The sequence below is a fragment of the Platichthys flesus genome, chromosome 24, assembly GCF_949316205.1.
Source record: "Platichthys flesus chromosome 24, fPlaFle2.1, whole genome shotgun sequence".
Classification (NCBI taxonomy): Eukaryota; Metazoa; Chordata; class Actinopteri; order Pleuronectiformes; family Pleuronectidae; genus Platichthys; species Platichthys flesus.
Window position 1 is genome coordinate 6,809,328 of NC_084968.1, and position 15,906 is coordinate 6,825,233.

At 42.7% G+C, this 15,906-nt stretch overlaps 1 protein-coding gene across 2 annotated transcripts in view; it reads left to right on the top strand.

Annotated features, from left to right (window-relative positions):
• Positions 1 to 15,906, top strand: part of pcxb (pyruvate carboxylase b) — a 256,790-nt gene that overhangs the window by 106,018 nt on the left and 134,866 nt on the right. For both annotated transcript variants that reach the window (XM_062384277.1, XM_062384278.1), the window contains exon 12: positions 15,416 to 15,598. In XM_062384277.1, the coding sequence (XP_062240261.1) occupies positions 15,416 to 15,598 (183 nt within the window). The remainder of the gene's footprint in view (positions 1 to 15,415; positions 15,599 to 15,906) is intronic.

Consider the following 15,906-nt stretch of genomic DNA (forward strand, 5'->3'; position numbering starts at 1 on the left):
TCATGGTCACTTGTCTTGGTTCATTTGCAACCAAAGTTTCTACCACAAATCTTAAACTTAAGTTTCCATTTGCTCCTGGTGTTTACACTCAATAGCCTTTGGGAATATAGGCACGTTGATTTCCCTATACTGACGCCCTAACAGAATACATGTGATCATTTGAATGTCCATTCAGGGATATTTAGGAAAACGCTAAAGCTGCTGTTGTGCTTGAGGAAAATGGAATGTTTTTATTGCGTCGGTGAGTTGCGTTGGCTGTTCAGTGAGAAATTGCAATGGAACAATCAAAGTTTAAATTGGGTTCGAGAAGGTTAAGTCATCAATCAATCAATCAATTCTTTGTTTACTTGTTTTCAGAATAAAGGCCTTGAGTTTATCGATGTGTCCTCGACTGGGGAACACGTGCCTGAAGTGAAACCCACACGGGCTAAATTGAAACAAACAGTGAAATCCACAGACAGCAAAAATGGAAAGTGGGATGGAAATGAAGTGGGAAGGAAGGGGCAGGTGGCGGAGACGTGGAGTGAGAGTAAAGATGCTGCAACAAAGGAGGGGGAGGAGAGACGAGGAGGGAAGGAGCAGTGGAGGTGTAGTGACCTACTTAGCCAGAAATGGATGCCGTGCTTGGTATAGACCGTATGGGGGGATGAGGAGGAGGGAGGAGGAGATGCATAGAAAGTGATGGCAGTGAGTGGAGGCAGAGGGAAAGAAGATCGTCGGCCAGCCATGTTTGGTTGTTATAAGTGATATAACGTAAACCGTGCAGAGCACCCAGTCGCTTTGCATGTTACTTTTCTGTATTTGTTTTTTTCCTTCACATCTACGTGTGCGATTTAGTCTTCATCTAAATTCCACACTCTGTCTACTTCTTCCTCGGTCCCCCCCCCCCCCGTCCCTTGTCACCTCTTCCCTCGCTCGCTAATGGCATCACATTGGTACACGTTGTTTTGTTGTTTCTCGCTTGCTTAGGCAAATGACAACATGAGTGCAGCCCCGGAGGCCAAAACTGGCAGGTGTACATTTGGCTGACCGCATGCCACTTCAAATCTGAGTGTTAATTTCCCTCTCTTTATGCTTTGTGTGTGTGTTTGCATGAAAGAGAGAATAGGACAGGGACCTAGAGCGACGGCAGGTGAGCTCCGGTGAAGTTACCTTGCATGTCTCACAAAATGTCCTGATTAAATGATAAATGTGCAGCGTGTCCACGTGATTAAAAATGCATCAGTGTCCTGCAGCAGCTTCCAATCTTTTACTCCATTTCATTACACAGGCGTGCTGTAGTGTCTCACACTCAGCGGTAACTCAGGCGGTTTTAATCCAGATTTTGGCAAGTTGGCTCCAGTTAGTGTCTAGACCTGCACAATTTTTATATAGATATATTTTTTAAAATCCGAAGAAGATCAAGGTCACAACTAGGTCAAAGTTTAAGCCTCATGCAAACAGTGAAGTGAATAAAAGCTTTTGGATTCTGGCCCAACCTTTCTGTAAACTAGCCTGGCACCCAGAGAGCATCAGTCCCCTTATAAAACCACATCTAAATTCACTGGATCCAGATTTTTTCATTTGGATCTGCACCAATTTGCACACACTGATAAATATCAGTCACATAACTCTCCAGAATTTAATTATTCTCTCAGGAATAAAAAGAAAATGGATTTGTCGACCGTTACAGATCTGCAAATAAATATAATAAATTCCTTCTTAGATCTTGACTCACTTTTGACATTATTTCATGGAATCGGTTGAGTAGTTTCTTTTGTAATCTTGCTTTATGCATATGTGTTCACAAATGGTGGGGCTTAGTGAATCATGCTTCTAATAGAGAATTTTTTTAATCATCATGACTCTCAGTAGATACTTTCATCAATGAATAAATACTTTATTGATCCCGAGGGAAATTCATGCCTTCGTTGGAAATGGCCTTCCCGAAGCATTTTTAGTGCGGCCCATATAGGAACCCAGAGGTCTTTAAAAACCAAGTGGACGTGGTCTGGAGGCGACTGTTAACCAGAACCTGGAGTGACTTATTGATTGGGGGGGTAGGTGGCGACTCGGCTCATAAGTTAAGACGTCTTAGGTCGACAGTGATTAACATCTAGTTCCATCTCCTGACCGTACCCACTGAGTTTCCTTCTCATGTGATGAAGAGGAGGTGAAGGAGTGAACCTTGTGTGATGGGTGAAACCAGGTCTTTAACCGGCTCAAGTGACCTCGTTCAGTTTCCGTCTCCCGCTCATTCCTGCTCGTGGACTTAATTCATGCCGATTGAGCCGCTTCTCTCTGTTGAGCACAAAGGGGTCAGAACCCGCATATTGCAGCTTCAGGCTATAATTACACATTCTTCTTCAGCACTGATATTAACATCTACAACACACATGTGCCCAGAAAATAAATATGCAACGCTTATCAGGTCTTAGAATTTCATTTAGCTGCGGCAATATTGATATTATTTCTTCATCCCTCTGATAATTAATATTGATTGAAAAAATGATAAAATTGTTATAAGTTGACACTCACCTGTTTTAAAAGTTAAAACTTCTTATACCGAAACATGTTAATAATGCAGCACTCATTGAATATTTAAGACTGCGTGTAGCGCAGGTGAAGCATCTATCATCTGCATTTTAGTTTTTCCATCGTGTTAACTTAATCTTTGATAGTGAACACTGTCCTCCATCTATATAAAATTGTTTCGTGACCTCTGGATCTCAATACTGCAGTAATGTTGAATTTCATAGCGTAAAATATACATTGGATAAGAGTGTTTTATTCTTTTACCTTAGTTCTAGGCAAAAAACATCACTGCTGGTTTCTGACAATGTATACATTTGAAATAGTTTAAGATTGATTTGCAGTCAAGCTAAATGTACTCAAAAATAAACTGTCAAACTACTGTCAGCAACATTTGCCAGGAAATAACATGTTTGCAAAGAAAGTATTTTAAAAGGTAAATGCACATCGCATTATTGAAAACCAGTGTGTTGCTCACACCAGAGTCAGTTGGGTGTTAATTAACAGATCTGTTTCATTTATACGTTTCCCAGTTTGCACAAAATGTGCATGTTCATGATAATTCAATTCTCAAGAGTGAGCTCAGCGTTTTGATGGTGTTGTGACATATTGAGTCGAGCCATTAATCAATATGCATTCAAATTACAGATGTATTGCTTAGGAGTGCATTCCAATTCTGTAAACACCGTACAGTACGTTGCTTTACTACAATCCAATGACAGCATGTTGTTATTAAACAATTTATGATTTCCTGCTTTAAAAAATTACTCATTTGACTAATTCAAGTATTAAACATCATAATTTTGTGTGTGTGTGTGTGGTTGTGTAATTTAACACGGGGTTTGTTTTGACATTTTTATCATGAGCTGATGAGACCCTTTATGTGTTGGAGTCTTTCCTTAAGCAGTTCTTGTTATTGCCATATAAAAACATATTTTATGCCATCATCTCCTCATGACCTTCTCATAGATACAGAAGTGCTGTGATGACGCATTCATCATAACAATAGACCCAGTTTGTCAGATATGTAATTGGGATCAGAACGCAATCCCGGCCAATTTAAAAATGTAGCTGTAGCATGTTAAATCACACCTACATTTAAAAATATATATTCCAATACAACAGGCCTGTAATAAATCCTCTTAATGAGGATTATAATGTGTTTTTTACTGAATATGTTTGAGAGAGGAGGTGATTTATTTTAATGGTCACTTTTTGGGCTGTAATTTGTGGCGCTGTTGAACTCTTCTGGGTCAAACTAATATATCAAGCTGGTGCAAAATTTAAAGTGATGAGACATTTCCAATTGGCCCGAGCTTGGGTCTCTGTCTAAAAGGCTCCAACACTTGAAATGATCCAGTTCAAGGTTTTACAGCTGCAGTCATTTTCTGGGAAAAATCCATGCTCGACATCAGCTACCACGAAACTCCTTGAATCCCCAGTAATACACAGGAGGAGTTTGACGTCGATTGGATGAGCGGCTGATGAGAACACTGCAAAATCAAACGACTGACAAGTACTCGGCTTATTGTGTCGGTAATTACCTTCAATGTTTCACCCATGAATATTGATCATGGAGGCTAAGGCGTTGGTGGCTCATTAACCCAGTTTTCTTGCATCTCATGTAAATATTTTACGCGGCCTAGTATGTAACCGGGTTAAAAAAAGGTGCGTAGCTCATGCTGTTATCCCATACAGCTTGCTATATGTGTTGTAGTATATAAAACACGCACCCACCAGGTAACTCAATGTACTGTGGAGAAAAAAGTTGGTGAAGTTAAAGAGGAAGCACTTTTTTTTGGGGGGTGAGGTTGAGGAATAGGCGCAGCCCGGGGAAATGTTTGGCCTTGTCACGGGGAGGAAGACGGGGAGTGACACGGCAGCGCAGATGAAAGTTGATGATGGTTTGAACTTCTGTGGTTGTGCCAGAAGGGAGAGGGAGGAATCTAGATGAGCCAGGGCGATGGACAAGGCGTCTGCCACAGGGGGAGAAGTGCCAGGTGCAGAAATAAAAATCATTTTGTTAAAAAAAAAAGACGGGCTGTAACAACTCTACCTGTATCCCGGAGTTACACATGATGCATGACAGAGCTGTTGATTTTTCATATAATTACGATTTGTCACAGTTTTAGTGACGGCCATGTTAGTTCTTCTGTCTGTAAAGCGGCTCTGTAGTGTGTTAACTTGAATTACCCCAGCACAGTGCAATTGTAATGCAAACATTTGCAGATAATGTTTACCATGTGCCCCACTTTGGCGTATTAGCATTCTCATATCGCTAATTAACACAAATACAAAGCAGGCTGATGGGAATGTCATAACATGTGCTTGCATACAGTAAATTATTGAGATTAAGCAAATAAAAATGTTATCCCACTTCATGGCAACAGATTACAGGATGTAGCGGAGCTGTGGACCTGAAACGTGCGAGTTAAACGGGAGATTTAAAAGCAAATGGATATAATGGAGGTACAGCTATGCCATCACAGAGCTCTCGCTGCATATAATGCTCTGTGAGGACACTCGGCAAGCTTTCAATATTTAAACTTGAACAAATCAACAGTTTCCCCGAGGTGATGAATCTTTGATTAAGCCGAATTGTCTTCTTCCTGGACGGAGCGGTGTCATGGAGTTGAGACATCACTGTTCTTGGGCCCAGACATCTGGAACATGGCTTCATGGTAACGTCCTCCAGATGGCTGAGGGGGATTTGTATGTATCCCTCCGTCCACATCTCAAAATCTTGTACATTCGTAGTTTGAGCATGTAGCTCATCTTGAACCAGCGTGTGCCGCGAGGCTAGAGGTCCATCCAAATCTGGACAACTTGTGTGTCTGTGTGTGTGTGTCTGTGTGCGTGTGTTCCTTCAACCGTTGCACCTCCGAAGCCCAAAACAGCTTGTAGTGCCATCGCAGACATCTGGTTGCCACCGACTCTAATGGTTACACTGATGTTTAATACTGCATGAGCGATACGAGTGCCTGTGTGGGTGGGCGGGCAGACAGCAGGCATCTGTGCCATGTGCGAGTGTGTTGATCACATGTTTGTGTCACTGGTTTATGCAACAGACAACACAGGAGCAACTTAGGCTATAACCTTCTTTGTTTTTTGCAGCTGTGCATTTATAGCCGTTTGTTTTTTCCCCCTACTTATATCTGAAGAGTTGGGTAGTGGCTGCGTTAGAAGAGAGATCTGTGATGAGAGAAGATGGGATGGGAGGGAGGGCAGGAAAAGGATGATTCAAGCAAAAGCGGTGGCAGGTGGAGAACGGGGCGATGAGAGGGGAGGCTTGGAGTGGAGGGGAAATGAAAGGAGGCAGAGCAAAAGAGCGGCGATGAGAGGAGAGCTAAGGAGAATCGCACCAGAGAGGGGGGGAATTAAAGAGCGTTCTGAGGAGGAGTGGAGGCAAGGCAGAATGAGCGGTAATTGATTAGAAAATTCAGAGGGCAAGAAAACGGGAGAAAATGAAAAGGAGGAAAAAACTGGAGAGCAGCAGAGATCCTCTAGTGCTCATTAGGGTCATTATACCTCGGTCTGGGGCGCGCACACTCACACACTCTGCGAGGACTGAAAGGAGAAGCCAATTTAGCGGGATATCAAAAAAAAGAGAGCCTTTTGATGAAAGGCAACAAGGGACTAAAAGGAGGGCTTGTGTACGTGCTGTAGCGAGCGGGCACGTGTCTCCAGAGCTGAGAGAATAGAAGCAGTTCGCACCTGGTTGGAAATATGGTTTGTTATTAAGGACACACGTGCAGACATGTTGGGCCTTGGCCTGCAAGTGCACTGGTGGTGGTGGGAAGAGACAAAACAAGACGGGGATTAGGGGGATCCAGAGGACAGGCGGAGAAATGAACACCGAGAGCCGGAGCAAGGAAAGGAAGCAGAATGTCTTTTTTTAAATGAAGTAAGAATGAAAGTATAAATAAAGCCTGAGGAAACCCTGGGGAGTCAGACACCGAGCGGGAGGACGAGGGAGAGTGAGGTAGATAATGGTTTTTGTGAGATAGGGTGGAATGACAAAAAAAAGACGAAAAAAATTGGCCCTGGATCCAGACAGGAAATGAAGGTGAAATTGAAAGGATAGGAGGGAAATTGAAATGGAAGGAGAGGGCCGGTGCGGTTGTGTTTTTGGATTCGGGGACTTGAGCGACAGCGGTGCCAGCTTTGGACAAGCACATGTCAAGTACAGCCCCAGATAATAAAGAGGCAGCAGAGCCTGAGGGGTGGAAACAACAGCGGGACGATGTTTACTCGACCGAGTGTTTCTCCAGTTAGTTCATCATGTAACGTCACGGTTTTCATCTTTTTCTTTTAGAACACAGGACGAGATGGTGAATATCCCTTGTTTTTTTGAAGTTCTTCGTCATTAGCTTGATGGTTCGTTGCAAACCACCAGCTTATATTCGCTTACGGATGTTAGGGATGCACCATCAGGTCTGTACTTTTGTGTCATGGGGTGTTCCGGCCTTTTCATCACAAACACCTACTGCTAAGACAGACCCACCACAGGCTGATTGGCCCTCTTAGTGTTCCTAATGGCTGCAGCGTCCTGTAGTCTCTGATGTTCCTTTCACTGTCTGGCGCCGGGCTTGTCTGTGGATTCCGAGATCTTTGAGCAACCTGATGGTGTATGTTGCAATAAAACCACTGAGGTCAACCTTGAATGGACTATGGCTGGAAAGCATCCACCAGCTTTTCTCAGGCTCTGCCTTGCTCCAACTGACCACTCCTGGACAGAATAGAACTCATTTGGTTCAAAATGTCTAAAATTGCTACAAAATTGATTTCACCGTGGTGTCCTCAATTATTACCGAGGCAAAGGACCAGTACTTAACACTGTTATTAAAATCGGATTGGTCACGGCTCCCTTGTTTCGAGCATTGGGAGCGATTTGGAGGGTTGGAGAAGACGGGCATTGACTTTTTATCACAGCCTGACAGATATGCCTCCAGTCAGCCTGTTGGTAACCAGTTAGAACGGCTGAAAATATTTGTCACCAGGATACAGTGAAGCTATTAACTCACAGGGGAGGCTTCTCTTATGATTTGAAGCAAAGTGGAACTCAGTGTGCACATGTGCTTTCGTGTGTGGCATTCGATATTTGAGTAGATCGATGCTCGTAGCCTACAGTTTCACATAGGTGACAGTTTGGTGATGAATAAATCCCGTAGGAAAGGACAGATGATAAACATGGAGGAAGGTATATAAGCCGATGTATAGAAGTCGAAAATTAAATGCGTATAACCTTCAAACAAAAAAAGACATGTTGCACAAACTCCTCGCAGTCTCTTTCATCCTCTCACTAGTTGATGGTCAACTTTGTTTCCCATCTGTTGGCTGGATTAACAGCCTCATGTGCTGAGCCAAGCCGCTAATAATGCATAACTAAGTCGACTGTCTCTCTGAAGACCGTCGACTCTGTGTAGATAAGAGGATTCTGTAGGACACTCGGGGTGTGTGGGCGGCGGCAGTCGTGTGGAATCTCAAGAGATGAGCTGAAACATGAATCTTTATTCCAGTTACTTTCACACGAGCTGCAAAGTTTCTACTGAATATTCCCATCATCCGGCAGAGCTCACCAATATGTCGTTTTTTATTTCCCCATTGCAAGCGACAGCCAGTCTCCCGAGGCATTATGGTTTCAGTTTTTTTCCCCATTCATCCCAGTCCTGTAAACACAATATCTCAAGAATGACTTGAGGGAATTTCTTTAAATTTGGAAGAAATGTTAACTTGGACTCAAAGATGAAATTTGATTTGGATGCACAGATGTCCTGGTCACAGTTGCATCCCACAGAATCAAAGAATAATGGTCAGATTAGGTGAAGGTCATGGTCACCTCATACGCGTCTGGAAAACAATTGTATGTAAACTGCACAGCTACTGAACCAACTACAGGGTGGTACAGTAATTCTAGTTGAAACAAGTTTGTTCTCCCCATGTATTTCCAATGGTTTCCCCCTCTAGTGGTGTTCTAGATATCCTTCAGCTTTTCTTTTCCCCCAGTCTGATACCACTTTCCCATTAAAGTGGTCTCTCCTTTTGACTCCACTGCAGACTCATGAAACTTAAGTTCATATTGCGCTGGTTTTCAAAGTAAGTAGATGTGTGAGCACTAATGGCAGAAGTGAGAACCTTTTGTTCTTGTAAGACTTTTATCTGCTCCCTGAGCTGCAGATCCTGAACGTGTCCCCTGTTATCCCCACACTTTAGAGAATGTCCTTGACCCATGATTTATAACTGTCTGATATCATTGGGAACTGTAGGATTTAATTCAGCTTGACAAAAAGGTTTTACTATGCCGGGATTTTCTATGTGCAGGGTCCCCTGTTAGAACCCCAAAAAATCAAATACTATGAACACAAAGAGCACCAGTCCCATGAATCTCGAATTGTTTGTTTTGACATGGTAAATGATATAGAAGCTCAATTTCCCTTATTGGAAATTGTGTTAAACTCGCTAAGCTACTTGACACAGACATGCGTCCCAGTCATTCCAGGGAGCCAGTTAGAAACTTGAGTTATTCAACTCAGGAGAGGGCCAGATTTTGCCTGGGCCAAACTCTCAGCAAATTCCTTGGGAGTCAACCCACTTACGCATTTAGCCGTGGACGGAAAAAGTAGGAAGATGCTTCTGAGTCCTTTTTAAAGTGGTGACCACATTATGAAGTTTGAATCTGTGTCAAATGATTCAAAATATGATTTTAAAGTAGGCTTTTATTTCTGTTTGTGTTTGAGGTTCCTCTCGTGGCGTGGTTTGCCAACCCCCCTGAAAACTTTTTTAATGAAAACCAATTCTGTCACTGGTTGTGATATTAAGCCTCATGCAGATTACACCAGCTTCGTCTGAGCGCAGAGAAAAAGCACAAAAACCATAAAGTTTTCACGATGGAACAAAGTGTAAAGCGCTACTGTTTGAAGCACTGGGATTCTGTAGCCAAAAGCAATTACCTGCAAACAAACTGTATTCTTCTTCACCTCTGTCCTCCCCGTCGCTCTCCTCCTCCCTCACCTCCCTCACCTACAACCACTCTCCCCGCCATGATTCATCCACGCAGCCCGGCTTCAAACATTAACATGGCACTTACATCCCCTTCTCTCCTCTTCTCCCTGTGTTGTTTTTGTTTCTTTCCCTTTCATAACTCTCTTTACCTCCCCGCGCCTCTGCCTCTCCGTCTGCTCCTCTTCCTCTCTAATTGATATGCTATCAGTCGGAGCTGGGATACCGCTGTCACTTTCTGTCTTTCTGCTTCTTACGTAGAGCTGGAACACAGTGTGCCCTCCCCATACAGTAGCTTCCAGTGAATGTGTGCTGCCTCTTTCAACTCTGTATGTAAACAAAAGCCGGTGGAGAGAGAATGGGAGCTTAAATTGCCGAGCAGCCACACTGAGAGGGAGTTGAAAGTCAGTAAGGAGGTGAGCGGTTCGGGAGGGGGAGAAACGAGGGATATTAGAGACGTGAATAGAAGGAGAGATGAACTAAATGGTGAATGGCTCGGAGAGTGCCTTTGAGAGTTATTATAAAAGCAAGCTAACTGTTAAATCTGGTCATGGGTGCACTTAAGGAGCCTGAGGGTCCGAGCCATTACCGTGCTACAGCTCCTAAATGGGATTAGAAAGTAACAAGGATCTCGTTCAGTTATTGGTAGAAATCACTTAAGACCCCGAATCAAGGTTATTCTACTCGATTTCTCTGAGCAATTGTTTTTACCCGGCTCTCCAATAAGTAAGCAGGCAGCAATGTGTACTGAAAGGTCTTTAAAAGCACATTTCATATATCGACCAAACGCTGTTGAGTCTGGCGAGGCGGTGGGTCATTTGTCATCGAAACACTCAGTGATTGGTCCGGTACAAGTCTGACTGAGTTGAATCGATTTTGAAATTAAACGTTTCCGCACTTAATTCTCACAGTGGAAACGTAGAGTTCCAGAGACGACCGGCAATTAATAATAAAAGACTCCAGTGCGAATGTGAATAAAATAATGTAGGTCAACGCATGATCCCCCCACCAGACAAGATATGTCTTTAATATTAACGATTCAATTAATAATACATAATTAAAATATATAACTGACCTTAAAGTTGCAATAGTATGTATTTCTTTATATTAACAATAGACCAATGAATATGAATTTCTAACCCCAGGGAATTACCACCCAACTTCTGGTTCATCTAAACCTTACTCAATAATATAAGATAACATAATCCATTACAAGTCCGACTATGCGGAAAATTAATTTAAAAGGACGACAGAAAAATATTAATATTAAACTTATATTATACCTTATTATAAAGAAGTAAAATGCAATATAAATGCATAGTATAGAGTTTGAAAAGAATGTTTACAGTGTTACAAGTTTGCACCTGTGTGATATTGAAATTTCACTAATAGAAAATAAAAAGAAATCTTTTAGTATCTTTCAGTATATTCTTTTGGTTTTACAGCCTGCATCCAGTTGCTACGCAACAAAATGACCCTAACGGAAACGTATTCATTCAGGGAAAATGCGTTTTCTTGAATAGCTGCGCTCTGAAAACCGTTTGTAACCTGTCAAACGTATTTAAATATAGTTCCCAGTTCAAGTTATCTCAGGGCATTTTCTGAATCAGTTCTATTGGCCCATACTCTTTACATTTTTAAACAAAGAGTCTTCAACTCATGTCAGTTTAGAAATGAAAGAAAGTATTGCACACTATGAAAGCAATGTCAGGACTCGAGCTCCTCGAATAAAGACTGGGAGATGAGATTCCTTTCGTTTTGTATTTAGAGAGTCATCTCTTATGTTTCGATATAACTCCCAACACAAGTGTGATATTATGCCTGTGAAGAGTTGCAGCACGTAGACTCTCCTGTTGTGATTCATATGAGGTTTATCTCAATATTGTTGGATTAACGCTACAAATCACTGATAGTACAGTTTCCAAAAGTAATGTGGACTTCAGAATGACACGTTTAATCCTTCCAAAAATAATTGTTCAAATACTCTTGCAGGCTATTCCCCCCCCCACACACACACACTGTTTTCTTGCGTTTTTGTATGGCCACATATCAGTGTGGTCAAGTGAAACTTTTCATGCCGTTGGCTTTTCAGTCTTTTCCTGATTTACCACTTTCTACCTCACTCAGTATGTTTTATGACCCGGGCCCTTGAAAGCCATCGAGAAGCCATTTTGACAGTCTTGAAGATTCATGGCCTCCAGTCGGGAAAATCCACTGAGTTCCCGAACAGAAGCGTTTTGCTTTCTTTCTCGGAACAGCCGCCCAGACAGCGTGGATGTGTAATGTGCTTGTAGTCGACCAGCACTCCTTCATACGTTGTCAAAAAACAAACAGCACTGAAGTACAGTGATTGCTGCAGAGGGAGTGGAGGAGTGCATTATGCTTCAAGCAGAGATAAAGCCACAGGGGTTGTAGACGGTGACAGGAGAAATAACCTGATTACCTAACCAGTGTTAAACACAATGAGATCCTTAGTGCAAACTCACCACCTGGACACTGGATCCCTGACTGCAGTTTGTGTACACGTGTTTGTGTAACCCTGCAGTACTGATGAATCTACAGGAAAACAAGAGGGACAATAGTGGATTACTGCAGACAAAGAGAAGGATGGCAGTATTGTGTGTGGATACGTGTGCAGGGCAACAAATAAGAGGACCCTGTCAGTTCAAGCGTGTGTCAGCGAGACCATTTAGCATCTTCTGACTGAAATTATTATTACCTGCGACAATCTGGACAGTGGCAGAGAAGCGGAGGTGAGACGTTAGACGGAGAGAGACCGCGCCGTGGACAGGGAGGGAGAGGAGCGGGTTGGGTTTTCTTGTTAGACAGCGCCCTGGGCAGAGAGAAGCTAACACCTTGGCTTCAATTGTTAACACGGCACTTGTCTTTTCATTCAGCTCAGCCTGTACAGTATTTCTCTTTGCTTCTTTCTTCCGTGTCCCTCTGTGGTTACCAGATCTTTAGTGGCACTCGTTGGGTTTGAGCGGGAGATAAAGGCACCCCTATTGTCGCTGCAGGGTGTTGCTGTCACAGCGTTCGTCGCGTATGCTCATGAGCCCCAGAGGCAAGATGAATATACTTAATATTCACAAAAGCGCATCATTATAGCATGGTATCCCTCATTACCGCAGAGTGGACAAAGATAAATAGAGAAATGCTTGTAATACGGCTTAATAAGAAAAAGCGAGCAAAAATATATTTGTTAATTGGAATAAATTACTGGAAACTCTCTCGTACAGAAGATCGAGTGAGATCTAGTTTGTTTGGAAACATTAACTCCATCCAGGAGCCTTTAAATTGTGCATCCAGTGTATTTTCCTCAGTTTTTTCCCTGTGAAACAACCTCTGTCTGAGTGGCTCCAATAACTACAGCTCCACATTCCTCCTTTTTTTTATTTCAATCAACTACATATATGTTTGTATATGTTTGTGCAGCAGCTGCAACACAAACATCCGTCTTGCTGCACGTTTGATTAATCTCCTGACACGAGCGAGACAAGAGTGTTTACAGTGAGGAATTCAATTCAGAACAACACCGCTCTGTTTTTAAAGGCTGGAAACATGTTTTCCGTGCGGCTCTTTGTTATGTGCACATCCATTTATATCTGCCTGCCTCATTTCTGGCCAATGCATTTCGACACATGGATATTTATGCAAATGCTTTCACCATATTGTTGTTTATTTTGTCCGTGACCGGTTCACTTAGACTCTCCAGTCATACTTCAGTTTCAAATAATAGAGATTTAATGAATAAAATGATTGTATTGTTAAAGCAATCAACGCGATAAGAGCCAGAGAAATCATTTTGAATAACAAAGGAAGTGAGTTTAAAGTGAATTTAGACCTCCAGCCCTGAGAAATGGTACAACAGCAGTCGCTTAAAAATTGTAAGTGCTCCGTTCTAATGATGATCTTCAAACTATTTCTTTTGAATTGAAATCCCGTGCAAATCAGCGCGTGTTGTTCCAGCGAGCTTTGAGCTGTGCTTCGGCGACACATGAAGTTCTGATGACCGTCCTCCGGCTTTTAGAATCAAAGGCGAGCGGAGGGGGGCTTCATGAAAATCACAACCTGGGAAATTGGGGCTTTGAGAGTTGAAACAGCATATTACATATACGTGTCGTCTTTCGCGAGCAGCCCCATACGTGCTGATTTCCCCCCGCTCCCTCACATTTACAGCGGAATGTAGAGTCTCTTTCAACTTGGCTTCCATTTCATGTGCAATAAAAAACAGAAGGAAAAAGGATCAAACATACCGAGCATTCATTCTTTATTCAGATTCATGTTAAGATATATTGATCGCTGAACGCAGTTTAACATTTAACATTTTACATTCCTGCTGTTGCACCACATATTGCTGTAGCCCTGCATGTGTGTTCTTATTCATGCATACATTTCTATTAATAATTGAGGGGCTTGTTAGCAACCTTATGCTAAGTTGTCCGTTCACATTTGCTGTTATACTACGAGCCGTCTGTCACCCGTCACTATGCTCAGAATGACACCTGGTACCATTAATGTCATCTATCGTTACTCTTTGGTACTCCTGTTATGGTGAGTAGAAAGGAAAACCACTTGCCTGCTTTGAGAAGCTGTAGCCGGTGGTCGACTTGCAACCTTTCAAATAAAATAGGTCTGCCGCTGTAACAACCCTCCAATCAGCTTTGTTTTTTTCGAGTCAGATTATTTAGAACAATTTACTGAGGTTGTTTTACAGTGTATGTGTAGCTCGTGATTAATTGAGGGGAATACAGTATTTGGATAATTTGCCTGAGGAGCGATGGCAGAATCGCTTTAGAGCTTTAAGAGCGAAAATATTGCGGGTCATAAACGTTGGCGGCCCCGCTCACTGTCTGAAATATTTCGAGTGTATCATCGTCTCGGTACAACATTGTTATAATTATAATTTCTACTCATCTTACCTTTCCAGCCCTCGAGGGGCCCCATATGTTGTGGCGTTGGCCGGTCCTCACTTCCCTCTTCACATCTCCTCTCCTCCCTCCTCTGCTCTCCTGCCAAGTGGTTTGGAACAGTCGAGCGTCTTTGTCTCTCACTCCTCTCCTTAGTTTGCTCCTCTCGCTCGTCCGTCTGCCGGTGCCTTCCAAGTGCAGGTTCATCCACGCTTGTCGTTTTCATTGCATTGTTCACATAACAAGCCATTAACAAATGCTGTTGAGGATACCCTGCACCACTGCACTGACATATTCCACCGCAATAAAACTGCATCACTCTCATCTTGTGCTCTGGGAAATATTCAAAGTTTCTGTCCTTTTCACATCTTTTTTTTTTTTTTTTACAACTTGAAATAAGGAGTGGCAAAGCCTGAGCGAGAGATGACAAAGGTCCAAGACTGGATTATCTTCCTTCATCCCTGCTTCTGTCAACCTTTGAAGAGATGAGCTCCGGCACAGAGGATTGATCAGAGACTCTCTAGTTAGCTCCGACAGTTGATTAGAGGAGCTTGTGCCAGTATTATCTCCTAAGCACTGTAAATAAAACCGATCACTGGGGTAGAGCAGTTACTCATGACCAAAATATTAGTTTCATACACAGACTGAGATAAGTGGTCAAATACGATCCCTGAAGAAAACGCAAAATCTTAAATTGACAAATGTGCGAGTGTGTACTTTCTTGTCAATAACAGCAGCAGCATCATCTGTTGTAATATCCACAGGGATACTGTACACTGTTGATTTATTTATTTCACTTCTCTGCCTCCAAATTATATCCACATGGTGCTGCTGAATAATTATTCGTTGCAATTTACCGACCCTCACTTCAGCATGTTAATCAAGACAACAAAACATATTTTCAATATTTGTTTGATTTAATAGTGAAGCTAAAGACTTGTTTTTTTCTGTCGTGAGATATTATTCCCTCACTTTTTGTCCCTTTTTCTTACCAGGTGTTCCGAAGCGGCGAAGGCATGGGTATCCGTCTGGACAGCGCCTCAGCCTTCCAGGGCGCCATCATCTCGCCCCACTACGACTCCCTGCTGGTGAAGGTCATTGCCAGCGGGAAGGACCTGCACACAGCGTCCTCCAAGATGAGCCGTGCCCTGGCCGAGTTCAGAGTACGAGGGGTCAAGGTAGGACATTCGGCAGCGCGGGCGTATTCCTGTTTTTATTTGCATGTTAAGTACCCATTGTTTCCCGCGGGCTGAGGTATGTATGACTTCCTGTGCGTCTGGCTATCTCAGTTGATACTTTCAAGATAATTTGTTAATAGCCCTGGATGTCTGACATGAGGAGAGATTATTTTACGACAGCAATGATTCAAATTGGTTGTTGTCCTCTGGTACTGGTCTGCTGTTATCGACTTGATCCTGAGCAGTAAGGTTAATGGTGTAGAGCAATTGAAATGGTCCTGTACCACAGGGGGATCCCGACCTGGGAA